At 35.3% G+C, this 22092-nt stretch overlaps 1 protein-coding gene across 4 annotated transcripts in view; it reads left to right on the top strand.

Annotated features, from left to right (window-relative positions):
* Positions 1-21823, top strand: part of LOC122567138 — a 46942-nt gene extending 25119 nt beyond the window's left edge. Inside the window, exons 3-8 of one of the 4 annotated variants that reach the window (XR_006316707.1) lie at positions 7309-7461; positions 10222-10362; positions 11515-11629; positions 12421-12608; positions 14436-14565; positions 16167-16302. Coding sequence is in view for 3 of the 4 variants with exons in the window: in XM_043725386.1 (XP_043581321.1) it covers positions 7309-7461; positions 10222-10362; positions 11515-11629; positions 12421-12647; positions 16167-16324 (794 nt within the window). In the remaining variant the exon portion in view is untranslated. Of the gene's footprint in view, positions 1-7308; positions 7462-10221; positions 10363-11514; positions 11630-12420; positions 12648-12696; positions 14410-14435; positions 14566-16166 lie in introns of those variants that run through there. The other 3 variants (XM_043725386.1, XM_043725387.1, XM_043725388.1) reach the window with 3 other exon arrangements.
* The last annotated feature ends 269 nt before the right edge of the window (positions 21824-22092 follow it).

Here is a 22092-nt window from a genome sequence, read left to right as displayed (position 1 = left end):
AATTATATCCAAACCTTCCACTTAAACAGTCAAGGTACAAACAACCAACCAATAATTTTCTACCGAAGGCTGTCATCTACTGCATTCTAATTATACATTTCCAAACTTGACATAGATAAATTTTAAGATTATTTATTGTTAAGATTACACTTTCCTAAGATAACGACCACAAAATATTAATAATTTTCTAGCAATGAATTTTCTAAAAAAACGTTGAGAAACCAATTAAGTTCAGCAAATGCTTCATTAAAAAATAATAGTATGTGCGAGTATACTTTATAGCCACTTGTTACCAGATTGCTATTATACTAAGTACCTACACTATTATAATTCAAATGTTCCAATATGCAAATATTCAAACACCTATATATCTTTCTCCATATTAAAACAGACTATTTCTTTCTAATACGCACTCTCATTATTCGCCACAGATCTATTAACAAACGCACATAATTTTTATATTATAAGAATTTGATTCTAAATCATAACATCCATTGATTCTTTTAAACAACACCATAGAAAATTAACAAAAAAAAAAAAGGTGGTAAAACCAATTAGAATCAACGAAACTTCATTGTTCAAACAATCGCCTGACTAACAACCCTGTTGGGCCGCCCCTGGCGAAAGGTGGTTGCCAGTTTCAGACTGCAGCAGGCATGGGACGGCTCGCACGTGAGAGCGTTGGCAGTGTGCCACTGCAAAGTGACCCACTTTCAACGCGTAGATTGACCCAAGAGTCGCCATTTTTACTGACTGAGAGTCACCGAGCAGTTCTTGCAGCGCGGTCGCTGCTACCTTTTCCCCTCTCGCTTGCTCTCTCTCTCCCTTTCTCTCTTTTTTTCAGGTCGTAGCAAGCAGGACAGATCGTTAACTGACCACGCAATTATACGCGAACAGCTAGTTCCTTTGAAGTTTGAACCTTCGAGTTTCACATAGTTGTTTCAAAGCGGAAATTGCAAGTCGCGGCTACGTCGAGTTCCTCCTCGTTGGAGGATCATTTCGTCAAAGTGTACTTCCACGGTTGTTTTCTTTTTATTTAGCGTTGACAGAACATGACGATTGTTCGACCCGATATTTTACGATTCGAGTACGGGACGTGAATAAAAAATCAGAGAAATTTAAGTAAAAATTGTCCGTGATAGTTGAAGATCACAGAGGAAAGATATTTTGGGTCATGCTTCTTCATAAACCTCCGTACTTCCGATTGCATCAGTTTGCAAGTTATTAGAATTTGAAATTTGCTAAATTATTTACGAGTTTATGCTAAAATCGTGTATGGTATATGGTATATGGTATGTGATTAAACTTTGATTAGCAGCGAATGTTTAATATAAATGTTACGAGTAGCAAATCGGAAGATATTCGATTGAAGGTTTAACGATCGATGAAAGTTTCCTTCGTGAAAGGTGCAATTTGTATGCTATTGTTAAAACTTCAGAAACTGTAATTTCGAAGGTTGGAAGTTTCCCAATCATGAAAGTAATAATTCCTGTTAACTTTTGCTGGGATAAAAGACAATTTTTTTACAGAATTCGAATTTCATATTTCGTCCCAGTTAAAAAGAAAAATTCTATATGACCGTTAAATAGCCTTGTGGAATATTAGAGTACTTGTTGTAATTACAATCTACGAATTAAAATTTAATTCTTTTTATCGAGATATTTCAAAATCTTACCAAAGGCTCAGTGTATTTCCATTTCACTTTATTAATCGAAGATTAAGGGATTGAGGAAGAAAAAGTTCTGATTTTTATTCTTTTAATTGGGGAAATTGAAAGTCGAAAAATTGAGAAAGAAAAGAATCAGAAAGTAATTAACCAAAAAATATCTACGAAACGCTAAAGAAATAGAAGAGTATTAATAAATTTTTTATTTTCTTTGGTTAGAGGTTAGGGTATGAGATCGCATTGCGGAATAATACAGAGCTTAATGACAAAGTGTCGAAAGACGATAGTCAGGAATAAAAGAACGAGGAAAACTTTGTGGTTGATCATCATCTTAAGCTTTAAACAGAATTTTAGATAGACTAGGCGAGCGAAATACCGGTCTGCCCTGAACCTGCCCCATTCTACTTCGCTCAGTGGAATGAATGAAAAGTGCAGAGTCTCAGAGCCAAGGAAATCTCGAATAGTTACGGGTCACGTCTTCCTGTATTGATAACAAAAACGGTCGACTACACGAAAAGTCGACATAACCCGAAGAATTATACGGAAAATTTCCTGCTTTTATTTCAAAAGTGTCGGAATTCTATTCTAGACGAATTGACATTAATTTCAATAGTTACTTTTAATTTTCCAATTCAACGTAATTTGTATTTTTCATTTTAATGCATTTTTCATGTATTAAATGCATACCACAGACGAAGTGAAGTTCCATACGCAGTTAATGTGCATATATGCAAATATATTTATCGGTCTATGCTCGTAATAAACACACTATAAATATCATAAAATGTACCCTGAGTACCGTCATAATACTTTATTCGTAAAATATTATTCTACGTTCAAATGTAATGGTCGCCTTCGAGCTACAATCTCTTTCAACAACTGTACGCTATTATCAACGCCTTCTCCACTTTTATTGGCACTTTTACGAATCGAGGTTAGGTCACCCTCGGTATTTTCTTTTATTTCCCCAATCGCTTGGAAACGACATGCCTTCAAATGCTTTTAGCTATATTTAATTTCAAAAATCAGTATGATGAAAAAAGAAGGTGGTTTTATTTTTCACATATAAAGATACCCCTCTCAAGAGAAATATATAAATGTCTTTTAAATGTAAAATCAATAGTAATTAGTCGTAAAAGATGGCGTGACAATATGTTTTAAAACGTTTTTGTCTAAATATTTTGTTATCGAACTTCATAAGTCGTTAAATTGTTCTCTAACTCTGTTAGTATTACCTTAAAACCTCATAATTTTACTAATATAATGTTATAATCTCTACCTTACTATCTTATAACCTTATTTCTTCTAACCTTAAATTATTCTATTATACTTATTTACAATTTTGTTACTTCTATATTTATTTTATGATTTTAAGACCTACTTTTACTCATATAACTTATTACCGTATAATAATTAGTTTATTATAATAATTTTTTTAATTATATTTCCGTCAATATAAGTTTGTACGAAGATCTAAAGTCTTAACCTCAACACTTCTCCCTCGATATAGATACCAATATACCGGTCATCGCAAACATTTCGATTTAACAAACCAGTAGACTTCATTGGATAAACGTTGCTGACTGCTGCAAATGTATCTATGAACCTATATATTTCTCTGTTTATATGCCAACTACTCTGGCAACCAGTATTCATTCCTGTTACAGTCATTTATTGCCAGATGAAAATATATTGCACATAGTCGACGATTCTATGGGATCTCGATAATGAAGACAGATTTAAATAGCAAAACTACAATGTGGACAACGGACATTACGAACGCTAACGAGCATTAACCTCTTTGGTTTGCTACGTAATGTCACTTGACATTGCAGCCATAATATTTATTTAAAATGAGTGAAATATAATAATAATTATGCAAAAATTTGTATAAAAGGTGACAAATTACTTACCTATAACGAAGTGCACAGAACGCCTAAACAGGAGGACGTAAACAGTCAAGAGATGACAATAGGCTGTATGCTGTATGTATGTCTTTTGCGATTGTCAAATTTAATCGCTCATGGGGATACGTTCGGCGGCTATCGACTATAGTCGATCCTCGTACCCAAGAGGTTAATTACGAGACATAGTGGCATAGTATCACAGCAAGGGGGTTATCGTTTACCATTGAGGCCGGCGCCGTCGCGGCGTCCCGATAATATCACGAAAGCACTTTGCACGCACCTTTCTCGTTGTTTGAGATATCTACGGGATACTGATAGTGTCGTGATCGTTACGTTCGCCCGTTTCGTATGCAAGCTTTACGTGTTCCTGTTTCTACATGATCCCACACGTCTATTTGTACACGTACTCGCACTGTTCCCTATCTTTTACTCTATCGCACCAATACACTTTAAAAAAAGACGCTCCCTGATCGATTGTTTTATGCGAGTCTTTGTTAATCAGTTCAGAAAAATCGACTATGTTACCTCGAACGATCGTGGCGCGGGAAATGTCTCGTTTGAACAGAAACGAAAGCAAGCGTGAATAGTAGAATAATAAAATAGAAGATAAACAATTCTTTATTGCAATAGTGAATCGTTAGCTTTTATTTCATTTTGTGAATAGTTTATATTATTTGTACTTAAATAGTTAATCTTGGAGAAATGGAAAGAAATGGAAATAGAGGATCGGAGGAAAATAGCCAATTTGACTAAAATGCAGAGGTTAGTAAAAATTTTAGCAATTTTGTTATGGAAACGCAAGTTAAAAGGAAGAAAGGAATTTCTGTTAGTATCGTGACATCTAAGATTAATTTAAACAAAATTTGAAAGTTTCTATATTACAAATACAGAGGAAAAAAGTTAAAATGATAGGTGAAAATATAAGAAAAATAACTTAAATCTATAAAGAAGAGAAATCTTGACATTACTAAGAGATTTAACAAAATTTGATTTAGTTGGAAATTTACTAATTTCTTATAGAAATACAATTTAAATTCAGAAAGAAAAGGAGCTTTGTTAATATAACCTCAAAAATGAATGAAAGAAAACATTGAGTTGAAACAAATTTCTCAGTGAGTTTAAACGATATGTACTCTTTAGAGTAGTAAGGATGTTCTTTCTAAACGCACATATCATAAATTTAGACAATTTTTCTTCAAGCTTATTAGATTTTCTGTCAGGTACGCTTGCACGCTCTTGCGTCTTTCTATGTAGCAACCTTCTAAAGAAAGGGAACTCTATTGTCCCGTACCCTAAATCCCAAATGAAATCCTCTTTTCACGAGTTGATGTGTTCATGTGTTCTGGTCATATGGTATAAAAATCGTCTTTGAGTTTGCTCTTTCTCGATAAAAGAAACGTAACTCGGAAAAATATTCATGCATTTATTTATATCGCAAAAGCTATCCTTCTCTTGAAATATCTCTCTGAAGAAATGTTTGAATTGAAGATTTTGCAAACTCGTCGAATCCTCGAAATCTTTCGCTACGAAAATATTATATGTAATGCACTCGAAATATTTATCACTTAATTTGGGTTACAAAATTTAGTCATTTGAGATATCGTTGAGATTATGTATATCAAACATAATTCCACAGTTAATTCCTTTTATACTTATTGAATATTAAGAAATATGATTTATAAATACATAGAAAAATGATTATAAAATAATCGTTTATTTATTTCTACTATTTTCTACAATAACTGCATTTAGAATTAACGTTAAGGATTAGAAAAATAAACTCTACTTTCTTATTCACTTCCTTAATAAAAAATGCATTTTGTCCTCCTTTTGTTCATCCTTTCCTTCCTATCATTACAGAACCAAGGCATAATTTGTCTGTAGTATAAAAATTGTGCGATAATACACATCTGTGATACGACATACAACTATTAGACTCTACCATATTTTAAGGAAGATGAAACCAAGCGAACCATCCATCTAAGTATTTCGCAAACAAACTTCAGAACACGAAATTGAACTCGCAAGACGCCCGCATATTTCCCTGACGATCTTAATTTTCTCCTCGACGAATAAACTCATAAACTCTTCTCATCAAACTAATTCGCTGGTTCCGAAGAAACGAGCGAGCAGTCCTGTTACTTTTACGATTCATTTAAGCGTCGGGGGTGGAAAAACCGAGGTTGCATCTTTCTAAATCGTCACCATGATATATTCCAAGCTGTTCAACCAGGCTAGTTGAATACGATCGTATTCGAGAGAAGTGTCATTATGCGAGTACAATGCAGTAATCAAGCGTGGTCTCTTTGCCTTGGAAAAAAGGATAGTTTCCTTAACTTTGCTCACGGGCATCACCGCCTTCGCGGCGTCAGGCGGCAGTCCTCGAATTCTTTAACGTCTCGACACGACGCTCTGTTGAACCTGGAAGAGCACACTTGGAAAAAGAGTTAATTGCACAGGCAAGAAACCGAGTAAGTCAATCGCCGCGTTTTCCACATTTTTTTACGTTTTTCGAATCTCAATTGAGTGAATTTTAGAACATGAAAAAAGATTGTTAATGAAACGGAATATTTTATTTTGAAATATTGATAGAAGTAACTTGATAGCTTTGATATGGGAAGCGAAAATTACAATTTCGTATTAGTTAAAAATGTATATTTATTTAGTCGGTTAATCAAATTTAGTTGCTTTGCGTCGAGAGTGAAATACATTTGGATTACATATTTTATTCGTTGCTGACATGATGATGTACGTACGTACATATATCGTTTGTTTTATGGCTGTTATATCGTAGTTCTTTATTTTGTTAATTTTTAATACCAAGAATTACAGAATTTCTATTTTATCTATCGAAAATAGTACATAAAGGACGAACATTGTTCAAAATACACGAATGAACCGCTTGTGCGTATTTGTTCGTAATTAATACATTGTCACGCAGGTAGTTTCGGCGGAATTAACTTCACAGCCGTCTGCAAATATTAACGAATGGAATCGTAAAATGTAAATATACATGGCACCTGCGGCACAATCACGAAAACCAGAGCGAAACGCTTCGTCATGCGAATGGCCGATAGGGGGTTGGAAACACTACGAATGATATATTTGCTTAGAACGTAGGGGCTGAATTACGGTTCGGTTGCGGGATCTGTATCCGTCGTTGGGTTTGAAAGCGATTTATCGGTGGAAATTCAATATCTGATTGCATCGTCTTGGTTAAATTATTCATACGTAGGAATTTCTGTTTGAGCGTAGTAGCTTCATATTCTTTCGACTTCGACTTTTAAATTCCCTGCCTTATGAATTTCGATCATTCGACTACGAAAGTCCATACATTTCATAAATCGCGTATTTTATCAATTTTTCATTAATAAATTTAAAAATGTTCTCCAGTACATTTTGAAATATGTACATCCTCGTATATTATAATCATTGTACGATAAATTGCATTTTATGGCAGAATAAAACGAAGTTTTCGGTACAATTGAGAATAAATGGGCTACGTTGAATGCATATTTCAATACATTTCTGCTTGTCAAATTTTATGCCGTATCGTTAAAACATTCAACAAATTTCCCATAAGAAAGGTCAATGGATCGGAATTAATAGAATAAATGAAAAATCCCGTAAGGCGCAAATTAATTTTTATTAGAAAATAAATTCAGGAAGCAATTAGTTAATTAGAAATCTGACCGTTTTAAACATTAACCAATCATATATCTATTTTTTTTGTAGATTTAACCGGCAGAGGGACGAAAAAATTCGGCGACCATTGCATGGAGGATCTCGAATGTGGTTTTGCCGGCTCTTACTGCGAACCAAAGAAGAACAAATGCACGTGCAGGGAAGAATTCGAGGCAACGAATCATATCGACAAATGTGGACACCGTAAGTTAGTATTTAAGCGTGCCGGCATCCAGACATTTTGTAAGTGTCTATCTTCATTCAACAATAATGCAACAATTAAAATTATTGTAATTCTAAATTGAAATTATTGGATCGTATGTGATATATTATATTACAACGATTAAGAGTTGCTTTCTTCATTTTAGGATGTTTCAATTTATCTCTGCTACGTTCTTTTAGCCACCTACGACACAATCATATTTTTCTAATGTCAAAGAAAGATCCAGTGAAAATATAACAAATTTCTTATTGATATAGTGATTTCTCGTTTCAATTTCACATTATATCTTTAATATTATATTGTAATATAATTGAACATCTTCTTAAAATATTACAAATCCTTCGTGCTTGTTAAAATAAGAGCAACATCAAAATATAAGAATTCAAGGAACCCAGCAGGGTAAATGGACATATGTATATCTCATCTTTTACGTAAAGAGATTATCAGTAGTATTTATCATATAAAATATAAAGCACACACACCATAAATTCAAAATAAACATCCTAGAATAAAGTAATCTAGCTTGAATCGAATATAAATGACGTAGCGATCACGTATGAGTCAACGACGTCAGTAGAGGATTAAAAACAACAAAAATAAACAATAATGGCAATGGTAAGAATATCGATGATGAAGATGGCTTGCGAGGTGTATAAACAGGAAAAGAAGTCGTTCTAGTCGAGTCACGTTTCAGAGAACGGACCTTTCCCTTTTAGTAATACCGAGTTTTGCGATTGAAATGATATGAATGTCTTGGGGTGGTTGCTTATGGCTTTCTCTCGTGGAATCCAAACGAGGCACCGCGCATTTATTGGTCTGGGGCGTTAGAAGCATGACGAGAAATTGAAAGCAGCAATAGTGAATTCAGTGGCCCAGATTACGCTGCTTTGGCTGGCCGTTTTTAATTGAATTCTTTTACAAACATTATGCTGGCAACTATCGTTTTAATTATAGCTCATATATGTTGGAATAAAATATTAACGAAATATCATGATTACGTATGAATATTAACGTACGAATTTTAATTAATTAGTAGATATTAATGAACGAATTCTAAATTGCAATGCACTATTAACTCTGTGGAGACTGTGGTTTCAAAAATTTCATCAATTCCTATATCAATTCATATATGAAATCTGAAACATAGGAATACTTTAGATAAAATTTACAATTATTGAACAAAATACAATCTCCCAAATTTAAAAGCAGGTCGAATTTATGTTATATTATATAACAATTAGAAAATATTTATTAAAAAATTTCATATGTACTTCTCAGATCAATCACGACATCAGATCATCAGAATATTATCAGATTACTCCAATCAATTTCACCAATTGGTTTTCTCCCAATGAATGCTCGTGACACTTAGAAGATTAATTTATTATCAGTCTTAACCCTTAATTGAAGTTCGATTGGAACAAAACAGGAGTTCGCCAGTGGCCCGAAAAAGGAGGCGTTCGAGAACAGATTTTGACCAGGATTAAAGCATGATGGCTGTCAAGCCATTCTCCTAATTGCGAGTCTGTGGCCAATATATTGAGGACAATGCGGTGTATGATCAGTCGATCAAACTCGCCACATTAACCCCTGGATGTACACTATCATCCACAAATACGCAAAGGCAAATAATTCCTTCTTACATCCATGTGCGTTCGCTATTGATTTCTGAATGCGTTTCAATCTAATCAAACTTGAGTATTCAAATTGGATAATGGTAGTTTTATAAAATGAAACCAAAGTGACCTGTACGATGATGGACAGCGGCTTAGAAATAACAGTAGGGCATCAGGTCATCGTACGATTGACTGACACATTGATAGTGTCTTACAAATAATAGTTGTCTATTAGTTACGTAGATACGATAGTCGAGGTCGAAATACATAATATAGAAAGTTTATAGTGTATCTCTGAGCTAGAGTCGAAGAAGGCAACGTCCATAAAATGGATCAACTTTATTCACGTTAATTTACAAGCTTTTATATCGTTCAGTTTGTATCTATAGACGGAAGAAATGGAAGGAAACTAGGATAAAGCGATTTGGTTTCAAGTTTCAAGGGGGTGGATTGACGTCTGACTGAGAATTTAATGCTACGTTCAAATCAAGCGTAAGGCAGATCGAAGAACGATTATTTTAACAAACTTTCTTCTCCTATTGTAAAATTGGAATAATAATAAAAAAAAGTGGCGTTCTTTGGAATATTCGTGGAAATATATAATCTGGAAAGTTATACATATTTTCTTTCCATATACAGTCACTGTGTATTGTATGTGTTATATAAAACATTGAAAAATCTTATTAACACTGTAATGAGACACGACTGCCATTATTATGCTGGTATAATATGAAACAGATCTGAAAAAATGTACATAAAAATTACAAAATACCTACTCAATCATTCAAACGTTAGCATTTCCTAAAATTAATATAATTTTATTAACTAATTAATATATAATATAATAATTAGTTTTATTAGCTAATTATGATCATTTCATCCTAATAAATAGCTCACCCCTGCAATTGATCTTCACAAATATCCCAAAACCAACAATTTTTTGAAATATGTCATTCTTCTAATAAATGAACGATATACATAATAAGCTGAAACTGAAAGAGTTTTCCATTCCGTAGAAAAACGTTATGTACTTTAGCAGTAATATTTCGTAAAATGTTCGTATTTGTTTCGTCTCCTCGACGAGGGACAAGGAACGAGCCTGTCGTTAATGGTTCCTGTTTTCAGCGGTGAACGTGAACGAGTCGTGCTTCTTCCACGAGCAATGCGAAGCGAGAGTGATACAAACGGAGTGCAGAGACGGACGTTGCATTTGCATCTTCGAGAAGATCCCGGTTACCCAATCTGATGGCTCGATTGTGTGCGTCGGTAAGAGCAGAAACACAGAGAGAAACAGCAAGGAGGAGGGACGCGAGTTTCCGCGTACTTTTTAATGAGATTCTACACGCGCCCGCTTGCGATGACAACCATTCGTCCCGAGTTAATGGAATACCGACCTAAAATCCTGCAAAGTTCATTAATTCGTCAGCTGGTTTCGCGCGAACAATTAACAGAGCGTGAATAGCGCGAAAAGTAGCGAAGTCGTAGCTTCCGTACCTTTAACATTTTTATTTTCCCTCTTGACGCGTTGTAAATTAAATTGGATACGTCAGAGCTTAATTGAAAAGTAGCGCAGAAGTGAGTTGCCATCGTTGTATGCATGCAAGGCCATAATATTATTCGTTGCTTAAACATAGTGAAGTACACCTGAGCTCTTTTGCACAATAATTTACTAATTAATGATATTAGTAAATTGACAAACTATAGATCGATATTCGTAACTGGCGGAATTTCATTAATAATATTAGTTTGTTCACTTCTAATAGTTGTTTCTTTTAAAGAAATCATTATTTCAATTTTTAATGTTTTTCCCGACGTACTTTTTACTGTTTTGTTTCTCTTCCTAAGTTATTCTGTCGAAATGTATATCACATAAAGGACAAAAATTGCGGCAAGAGTATTACTTAAATAATAGAATCAATTTATCATGTGCGCTATTAGCAATGAATGTGTTAAAATCTTCGTTCCGACCAATTCACTTTTCTTAGTAATCTGAGATTAGAAGGTGAGAACATGAGACTACATTTTATAGTGAGATGAACATCTAAGAGAAGATAGATTGTAGTAGATTGCGGTTAACTAAATGCAGTAAAAGTTTTTATCAGTTACTGTCGGGGAAAAAGATGTACAATTGTGTGAAGAATATCTAACTTTAGCTAGTGAAAAGATATATGCGTCCCAATCAATTATACCATCTTTTATATAAACCGTGAAAGAAAGAGTTCAGAAATTGTTCGACCTCATCGTATCTCTTTATTTTTCTCTTTCATCAAGGCTGCTCAAGTCTCATTGAAATAAACGATGAATTGCGTTTTTTGAAAACGAAAGATATGAAATAGAACTTAACTGCGGATGAAAAGATATGAAAAGGAAGGATTGTTAGGGAAAGGTTATTAAGCGAGTGAAATATGTTTTTTACAGCCGAGCAGATAGAGGAACCCAATCTCCAATATATCGACCCGACGATGATCGGTGTTCTCGTTGGTATGGCCCTCATGTTCATCATCATCTGCGTCGTCCTTAGGCTTTTCAGCAAGTAAGCCATCTATTTGCATATCTTGGACGGCGACTCTCGTCTTTACCAATTCGCGTAATGAGACTATGACCTACTTCAACCTAGCAGTCATGCTTAAAAATGGACCCTCCGTATTTAGTGCAAATTTGAATGCCTTTTTTCATTTCATATCCTTTACAGCATGCACAAAATTTATATTTTGATATATATATTTATATTAATACATACGTCTACAATTAACACATACACTATACATAGATCTGCAATTAATATACGGCAAAAATTTAATTAACCAGTTAGCTGTTGCGATCTCTTTAAAAAGTGTGTACCTAAAATATGTGGCAAAAAGTAAGCGATGACCAGTACACTCGTCAAACACAGAACATATGTGACTATTACAATATAGAATTAAGTTGTAATGAAATGACTATTTTATTTCTTAATTTTATTACTGACAAAGCTAAAAAAAGCTAACTGGTTAAATTACGATGGTATTAGTTTATACTTTGTTTCAATATTTTTATAATTCGATTCTGTAGATAGCACATTATTAATCTCTCATTCTCATATTTAATTTAATATAGTCAACGATTATAAATGCTGTCAAAAATGGATTATTGAATGAAGAAATATTTTTATATTGAAGGATCGCCATTTAAGAAATAAGTAGAAGAAATGTTTCCTGAAAATTTCAATATTCCAGATAACACTTGCTAGTACAGCAAATTGTAACGAATCTATTAATCTTCATTTCTGTCAGTTACATCTTGTGCCATTTCAATTTTTCAATTTTTGTGTTACATCTGTTCCAGGGCTCGCTGGCGTGAGAACCGTACCATCTTCAATACACCGAACGCCCGTCTTATGAACGTGTCGTTACTGAGGGAGAACAAGCTCCTGCACGCGCAGGAGAGACGCGGTTCAAGGGCGAGCGTACGGGCACCCTCGAGGCAACCCTCGCTGGCCTCCTTACACGCCCACTCGCCGAACGCCTCGCAAGGTGCGAAACACTCTCAGCACTCACAGCACAGAGTGAGCCGTACGGGTTTTTATTCATTCACTTACTAAGCAAGCAACTTGTTATACAGTGTCCCGTTGAAACGAAGCAAGCGACTCTTTTACGCGCCAGTTTATATCGGGTGTTCGATGGAAATCGAGACGCCTCGACGTTTCTGTGGCCTGATCCCAAATTTTAGAAAAGATAAGAGATAAAGGAATACCTACACGACGGAAAACGAGTTGTCTTTACAATTTTGTTCTTCTTGCTCTACATTATTATATTTTATTTTTAGTTTTATTTCTTCCCATTTAGTTCCACGACGATAGTTTTAGAGATTTATGGGTTATTGCAGGTTAAAAGACTCGGGTAAACGTTCTCCACGTTCGCAATTGTCGAACGATCGTGTCTTACAGTTAGACACAGTCTAGCCTGCGACTATATAGTTGGCGGTGCTTCATGCTTTCGCAGAGGTACCGCGTGTGTTGCGTGAAATATTCAAGGTAAACATCTGTTCGAGAAATACACGTGTAGAACCAGTTGTTTAGCGAGCATCTCGTACGTAATTCATGAACGGAGTTTCTGTTTTTTAAAAATGCAATGACCACGTCAGGTGTGTGTAGAGTATAGAAACGATCATTGTTTTCCTGTTTCAATATTCATTATTGTGTAAAGAATTTTTTCACGACTTTTCCTTTCTTTTTCCTTTCTCTTTTTATTATATTTCTTCTTAATCGAATGGTACGCGTTGCACGGTCTGTTCTTTTTTGCTTTTTTCTTCCAATGCGTTTAGCCAGGAATAGAAAGAACGGTAATCGTTTTCTTGGTCCCGATAGTCCTCGCAGGTTGTTGTTTCGAAGTTAAATTAACTTTTGTAATTCAACGAAATAATGAGAGGGTTGGAATGTTCCTCAAGCTAATCAGCTAGCTCCAAAAATAGCCATCTTCCAGTATATCGATTTCCGTAGAACATCCCATATATGTATAATATAGATACAAATATTATAAAGTAGGTGACTACCTATTCTTGCCTACTTCTATTCTTTACTTTAGAATCCTTCTACTAAGCTCAGAATCCTTCAGAAATTTTCGCATGTACAATTGCCTGCCAAGAGGGTAGATATTTGTTGGTTACTTTGAAATTCAAGGATGCATCGAGATCGATACGTTACAATTCTGGATGCATCGTTTTCAACAATCATATGGAACTCTTCCTGAAATCTTCCATCGTCTATGTGACACGATAAAAACACAAAAATCATAATCTTTCTTATATTCACTGTTTTTACATTAGCTTGTTTCAATATGCTATTCGATTTCGTGAAATCATGGGACAATTGTTAAGTGAATTGCATCAAAACTCGTAAGTGAAACTCGAAGGTGAACGATAATGAATAAAACAAGAGAATAGATTTAAATAAAAACCTATCGATAACCCTTTGGCCGGTTAGTAAACGATTATTCGGAACAAGCCTCAATTGATTAACCCTTAATTGCTATGTTTTTTATTCGTCGGTCTCAGCCTGATTGTATTTTTTGACGCCAAAGGATATCTCAAGAACATTGGAAATCCCTTTCGTTTGTTAAAATGAGGACAAGATTGTAATTCCGGGATCGCAATGCGGTTAGAAAAATAATAAGAATTGATATTTGATATACGTTTTTGAATCAAAATGCGTAAGGTCAAGGGGTTAAACGGTTTGAGAAATAGTCGTAGATCATTAGAAACGACATAACGAGACTGATCTTAAAAGCGCCGTGACAGAACGATGCATCTTAACTCGCTATAATCATGTTCCTCTTTTTTAATGGATTTGACTCTCTTTGCAGTCGACCATCTATAGCAGTAGTCTGTTTAATGATCCCGTCTGTGACCATTGTTCTTGATTATCATGTACCGTGGACCTATGAGGTGCTCTATTGTAAAAAACTTTTCAAATTGACGCGTCCTTCAAAGAGGGTAAGTTTCGTATTCTTACGAATTCTTTTATTACACTTTTTCTTATAATTCTTACGATGTTATCACATGTTAGCATATGTATGTATATATATATATACATTATATATGTGTGTGTGTATTTTGTATATAGCCCTATATTATGGTTACTTACCCTCTTTCGGATACGTCAGAACTTCGAGCCTAGAAGTGCGTGAGTTGTTCTACAAACACAAATAGATCCGAGTCTCCTCTATCTAGCGTTCTCGAGGATCACGACTATAGTTGCTTGCTACAGTAAAAGAACATTGCTTGTGTATGATGATGATTCTGTCGTAGAGATCGCGATTTCAAAGCCACGATTATGTTTATAGTCTAACTAGTTATTTCCATTATTGGCATACAATAAAGTTCACGATAAATTTGTAGATAAAATTGGGAGGGAATAAGAAAACATTCGGACCATTTTATTTCTATTTCTTCGAATAAATTTATGTCGAAAATAACTACTTTAAAAATAAAAATATTATTACGTTATATTATAAGTAATTATTTTTGCAATTAAAACGTAGTATACAGCACGTATAATCGATAGATGATTTTTCTGTGAGGAAAGACATTTTTTATTTCCTCCGTGTAGTACAAACGGACTAGTTAATAGTGTGATACACGAGTTACGACAATGAGAATCGATAAAATAGTATACGCGTGCATTTCCATTATCGCAAGGAGTTCTGAGATAGTTTTACAAGAGACCGGATCGCATTTGAGAAATGCATCTCGGTTACACGGTAAGATAGATTATCCATTGATTTCACCGTTAATGGTTGTTAATGAAGGCCTCGACGTAATCGGCCGTTTTGTTTTACGAGCAAACGAAGATTTGCCCATGCTGCTATTTTCCTCTCTGAAGATTCATTCACGGTGAAATCGATCGAGTCGAGTTTCACTTCAAACACCTTTACAATTCGAGTTCTCGAGCACTTGTAGAGTTAGACAATTTGCATGCAAGCTCACACAGTGGCGGTTGGAAGCGCAAATATTCATTGGAAGAAAACAACAAAATTTAGTTAGATAAACAAAAGTTTGATATTTTAACATTTTATGCAGCATTTAATACCGATTATTTAACTCTATTAATGAACATTGAAAAAAGGATGTGCTGTGATCAACTTTCAGCCGAAATAGCATTTAAAGGTGAATAAACTACGATGTGATAATAATAAATGAATAAAATAAGATTTAAGAAAACAGATACACAGATATGTAACATTATAGAATTAGTCTATGAAATATAAATAATTAGTCAAACAAAATTATAAATGAAATTCTTCTTCTAAAAAGGCAAAATAATATTATATAATTTCGATTTTCGTTTTAGTTTTTCACATTCAGGAAGGAACCTGCCGAATAGAATTTCTCTGCGAAATACTCCACTTAAAATATGCGACCGCCACTGTAACTCTTTCACGATCGCAACAAAAGATCCGCTCCGATCGATTGGTATTCTCCCCTCGGCGCGGTTCTTCATGCTTTCAATTTTATTCCAGCTTTTCGTGTCATGTCAGAGGCATGCGGTCGCGACAAAGCACGCGATACTTTAGCAAGAAAATCTCTGTCATCAGGTTCACGAACAGGATCACGACGTGGAAGTCGCAGCAGCAGTGGAAACGCGTCGGCCGTCTCGACGAAATCGAATAAGTCCCCACCGAATCAACCAAGCAACATGACGGAAACTGTATTGGAAAACGTCACCGTAGAAATTCTCGATGCCAAGACGTAGATCCGCTGAAGAACGGAAGCACAGCCCTCACGATCATCGTTGCCACGCCATTTTCCTTCCAACGACGATCGCGAGGTCGCCCGCAATGAAAAGATCGTCTTCGAAGCGACTTAAGCAATCTCTTTTTCAGAACGTACAAAACTATTATCCTATTCACGTTTCTAAAATCTATTTTCTATTTCCTCCTTTTTATTCGACACGAAAAGATTCGCTCGTTTGCGTCTTACGTCTACTGCTTTGGTACAAAATTGTAGAATTGTTTATTAACGTGCGTTTGCATACTAGACATTCGTTGTTATTATCGATCATGAAACAAAGTTCAAAGGTAATATCAAAGTTATGTATAATTTAAGAAATTCAGAGAATGTGGGAAACGATATTGTGATTTTTACTAATTGCGAGATAATCATTGTTTAATTTCGGTTTGAGAATGATCGAGTTTGTATTTGCGATTTTGATAAAGCTAGACAAACGTAACTTATGGTACCGTTAAAAAGGGTTCAACGTTCGAAACATTTTGCATAAAGAAACGCGGATAATCGCGTCGAATTTGTCGTAGAATCTTATCGAGGATCTTATCGAGACGCGTTTGAAGTATTGCGAGTAAATTCTCGCAAATAAATTCTCATAGGTCGTTTAGATTTTGTTGCATTTAAGAAAGAAGGCAGGAAATTTAGGGAAGAAGCATAATTCTTTTCTACGAGTAAAGAGGGAAGTTTAGCCTCGCGATTCGTGATTCTATTCGTGAGACAAAGCTTCCTCGTTTTCGGTCTATTCGTTTGCTATTGGTTCGCGTTACAGACGGGTTAACGAAATCTGAAGGCAGAACATAGCAAAAACGATGGAAATTTCGTGTTTCCACGTCACTCGTCCAGGAAATACGAAGCTTTACGTCGATTTGCAATGTTTTTCGATGTTTGGACCAAACGAAAATGTACGTTTCGCCATTAAAATGGTCACTTATGCTAAAAAGATTCATCGCTTTCAAGCTAAACACTTTCTAGCCGATAGAAACGAATTCGTATTTTATAAACGATACTGTCGAATCTAGTAACACTCGACGCGTTGGTCGATCTTTCTAACAAAGTTGTAAACGCCAACTATCGTTTTAGACGAACACTAAAAAAAAAAATGGCGATCCATCGACGATCGCGGAACAACAATCAGCCAAAGTCGATCTAGATCGGCTCGTCCGTGAGAGATAATCTTCGTATCCATCGCGTTCTGTCTTTTATCTCTACTATCCTATTGTATTGTGTATTTTTAATATTACACCAGCGTACAAAGTACTCGATTTTTTCAACGTGAAATGTAACCTTATGGCATATGCACACTCACATACACACACACACACACACACATTGACTCTACGTTTTACGATCCACAACGGATAGTTTCTCGAGTAATCGAAATCTTAACTAGAGCTAAAAGATGGAACTCCGGTGTCGTAGTAGCTGCGCTTTATCGTATGTAGGTATTTCAAATCGTCAGCTGGTCTGATACAAAATCGATACGTGTTATTATTGTACGAAGGAATGGAGGAGGTGTCTGCTGCGGGAAACGCGAGATTATTATCGATGACAAGAGGATCGCCTGTGGAAGACTTCCTGGCAGATCCTTTCTATGAATTACGTATTCCCAACACAAGATATCGACTGACGAAGTACCGATCGTTCATGCCAGAAGAAAGATAGCAATCTTTCCTGGTTTTTCTTTTCGAGAAGCCAACACGAATGGGACCAGACGAAAAGTGTTTGAACCGACATCGTGGGGGTAACGCTACGCATACTTTCTTATATACATAGCGTAGCGAACCAATTAAGCCGCGTGATACTTAAGCACACCATCGAGCAGAAATCTATCTGTTCCTTGATAAACATGTTTAAAGTAAGGATTAACAAGAAATCGTGCGCGATCATGTTTGTTACGCGTAACAAGAAACGAAGATAACGGTACTTACATGTACGTATTATATACATGGGGGTTACACGTAAGCTCGGCACGGTCGTTTCTCATCGCCGTGAGATTCGTAGGCGTTACACCCGTTCACCCACGATCGATTGTTCGTCCGACTTATCCTTATCCCTTATCGCTTCTTATCGAGCGCTCCGTAAGATTTACTTTCACATGCTTCTGAACTTTGCGAACGTGTCTTACTAGATCCATTCTATAGCCGCCTGTCTCGTGAGACAAACTCTATTCGTTGCTCGAGAAAGAATATTCGTCAAAAATGATAGTAAAAGAACGGTTCACGTGTTAAAAAATTTGAAAGGATTAATTTTTTTCGCGTCAACTGTTAATAAGTTTACTATAAGAACAAAGAGATTGAAAAAGAATAGAATGGACGAAATCACCTCGAGAGGCTTCATCTTAGATAGAACACGACCAAACACAAATTGTACGCGTTTATACGACTGTATTAGTTTATTATTAATTGCACCAAACCTCATTATCGAAAGCTAACGTCGATTCATGATGATACTTTATACACATACAGGCACGCTATATCGATATATCTACACACATACACACATTGAAATCATCCTTTTTTCTTCCCGAATAAGTAATGAGAATCATCGATAGTCCGGTACGATTGTATCTCAACAATTTAGTGCCTGCGCTCTCGCGTACATAGTACATATTTACATATAAAAAAACAGATGAGATTAATGAAATAAATGAATAAATATATATAAATCTATATATATACATGTATCAATATAAAAGAAGAAGAAAATTATATATACATATATGATACTAGGCTTGGCACTATTTGCACTATTTGTAGATTAATTTTTTGAATGCCTAGCGACTGTATCCACTCTGTGATCTATGTGCAACGTATAGCTAACAGATTCTTCTTGCTATCGTCATTGTTATATTATTGTTGATTATTATGATTATCATTATTCTTAACATTTACAGAAGATAATTCATAGATATTATATAATATCGTGTAAGCTCGACTCGCTTAGTTATTATCGATCCCGCACCTAAAATGTACTCTTGTCTTCTGCACTCGTAACGATCAATTTGTATAGCACCCTCGCCGTAAAGTATCAACTAAATTTAGGAATGTCTTTTTAACGATTAACGCTATCTTAAATCGATCATTTAACGATCATCAATAATGATAACCGAGATTGCGCGATTTAAGCGATAATTGAATTAACGAGCGTATGTGATATTCGTGGAGGATTTAGAATGGAATATAAAAGTTTAAAAACAAAATTTAAAAAAAAATGATAAAAATATGAGAAAAAATATGTAAAAAAAGCAGACAAGATAAGAAAGAATGCAGCTGCGTTTTGTGAACAAGAGAGACGAGCAAATGTTTATTAGATAAGGATTTAAGAGGATAACGAGGAGGGATCGATCTGATCCGCAAACGAAATTCGGGGAAGGTTTCAGTTTTCGGATAGAACGTACCCTCCAGTGTTCCATATCTAATTAAGTAACCGAGATTCGATATATCGCGTTATTTATATCTCGACGAAATGTCCATTGAAACAATCTTCGATTTATAATACAGCTCTGTGGAAAGTAATCGTTCGCTTGTAAGAATATCTCTAGTATAATAATTAACGCGATTTAGAGCAGTATCGATTAAGATGCTTTTCTCGAGTCGTTAGTTTCCCTCCGCTTTTATGATAACGAAAACAAAACAAAGGAAAATTAACGAAGAGACAAGCAGTGTGCCTCGTCTTTATCATACAAAGACACTCGCTCACTTTTGTAAAATCTCTTGTATCGTAAAACGATGGAATATTCCGCTCTTCATCGCGCCCTCCGATCCAGAGAAACGTTTCCTACATAGGAAGAGTAAACGATTTTGCTCTGTTTCTCGTATAATCGTCGATAACGATCCAAGATATGGAAACTTACGACTAATTAACGTCTTATCCTTCTTTTCTCGTTAAATTCTCTTCTTCCTTCGTATTCTCCTTCCGAATACCTAACGATCAATCAAATCGTTGATTCGTCTCGATTCATTTATCACAGCCGATCGTTTCGATCTATTCCAACCAAGAAATCTTCGTTCCTTTGAGAAACATACCTTTCAATGTTATATAGATTCGTGAAACGACTACATAAGGAACTTCGAATCAGGGACATCAAACTTAAGGATACAGAGAAAGAGAAAGAGGAATCGTTCGGTAAATTGTCCAGTACCATCGATCATGGGACAGCAAGTCCGTACTTCTTGTAAAGAAAGTCACTTAAGAATCCTCTTGTGATCCTGGATCGATTTTTAATAATAGAATCATCCGAGAGATCAAGGCAAGCTGTTGTTCCCTGAACTGTCACAGTTTATAGATACACGGAAGAACGATACTGTAATCCAAATATGGGGAAGTGTTTGGATTACTTCTCGTTCTCGTGAGACTACGTTGTTCCGACAAAATCGGTTTTTCATGCCCAAACGAACTCTCTGTGACGATACCAACTACATAAGTACTTGTATATGTACTCATCACTGTTCAAGTAAATCATCTTATAAAGCTCAACCAGTGACCACTTTTGATATCTTTGTGGGTAACTCGATCGACGACGCTATTTTCTTCCGCGTTCGTCGCGTTCAATAGAAACTAACAGAACACTTCGATAAACCGGAAGACACAACAAGAAACACAAGAAACCGACAATTCTTACTGACAACGATGGAACATCCCTAAATCAAAAATTAGACAATACCTTTGTCGATACTGAATCCGAATCAAATTGATCAGAGATGAAAAGATGGAAATGAAAGATCGTCGGTCCGCGAGGAACTATCTTCGTCAGTGCTTTGTCGAAATACAATATACATGCATATATAAGAAATATATAAAACGTCCTTAGGAAGCGATCTTTCAGCCGAGACTTTCGTGATTTTGTAAAAATTTCTTGTTACACAGCCTTGCCTGCGTAACCCTTTCGTATCCAATACAATTTATCCGATTGTATTATAAACGATCGTTCAATGAATATCGTTAAGGTCCAGTATTCATTTCTTCTGAACATTAGTAATATTATTGTAACGAATTAATGTAATCACCGGCACCGCCTGCTTTTAAGGGACTACGTAGCGTGTACACACGTTTGAGCTTCTGTAGAATTACATATATTAAGGATAAGCTTAGAAGTTTCGTCTGATCGCATTTTGTGCTTAAATTCAATGATCCGTCTCTTAATGTTCGATTACTATGATCGTTGGACGGTTCGCGATGAAGAAATGTTGTGATTCGATTTAGAGTAAATAACGAAAAAAAAAGAAAAAGAAAGAATTATTATATACTCGTCTCGAGATATTTATATACATATGGTATACAGATACACAAACACGATATAGTCGTAAAATGTAGGTTTCGCTTCTCGATTACAAAAAGAAAAAAAAGAAGTAAAATCATGTAAAAATAAAAATTAAGCTCTACACGATTACATGCTACGTTGTAAAACACTAAGAGTATTTAAAATGCAGGATTTCTAGATAGCAAAGTGGAATCTTACAGAGACGTAACTTTTCAGAGATTATAACGTAATATCGTTCGACGCAGATATTAGATGAAACTCACGCGAGAAACTTTTAATTAGCGATTAGGTACATATTGTAGAATTTCCTAGCTATTGCGCGTGGATGGGTGCGGGTAAAAAACGAGTATGCGAGTCTCTCATTTATCAATTTTCAATATTTTATAATGTCTGGTATGTAACGAAAGTGGATATTGTTAAATTTTTGGCAATATACTACTCACACTATTTTACTAGCGGCTTAGCCTACCTTGTAA

The sequence above is a fragment of the Bombus pyrosoma genome, linkage group LG4 (assembly GCF_014825855.1).
Source record: "Bombus pyrosoma isolate SC7728 linkage group LG4, ASM1482585v1, whole genome shotgun sequence".
Taxonomy (NCBI): Eukaryota; Metazoa; Arthropoda; class Insecta; order Hymenoptera; family Apidae; genus Bombus; species Bombus pyrosoma.
This window is presented reverse-complemented; position numbering and strand designations above follow the sequence as displayed.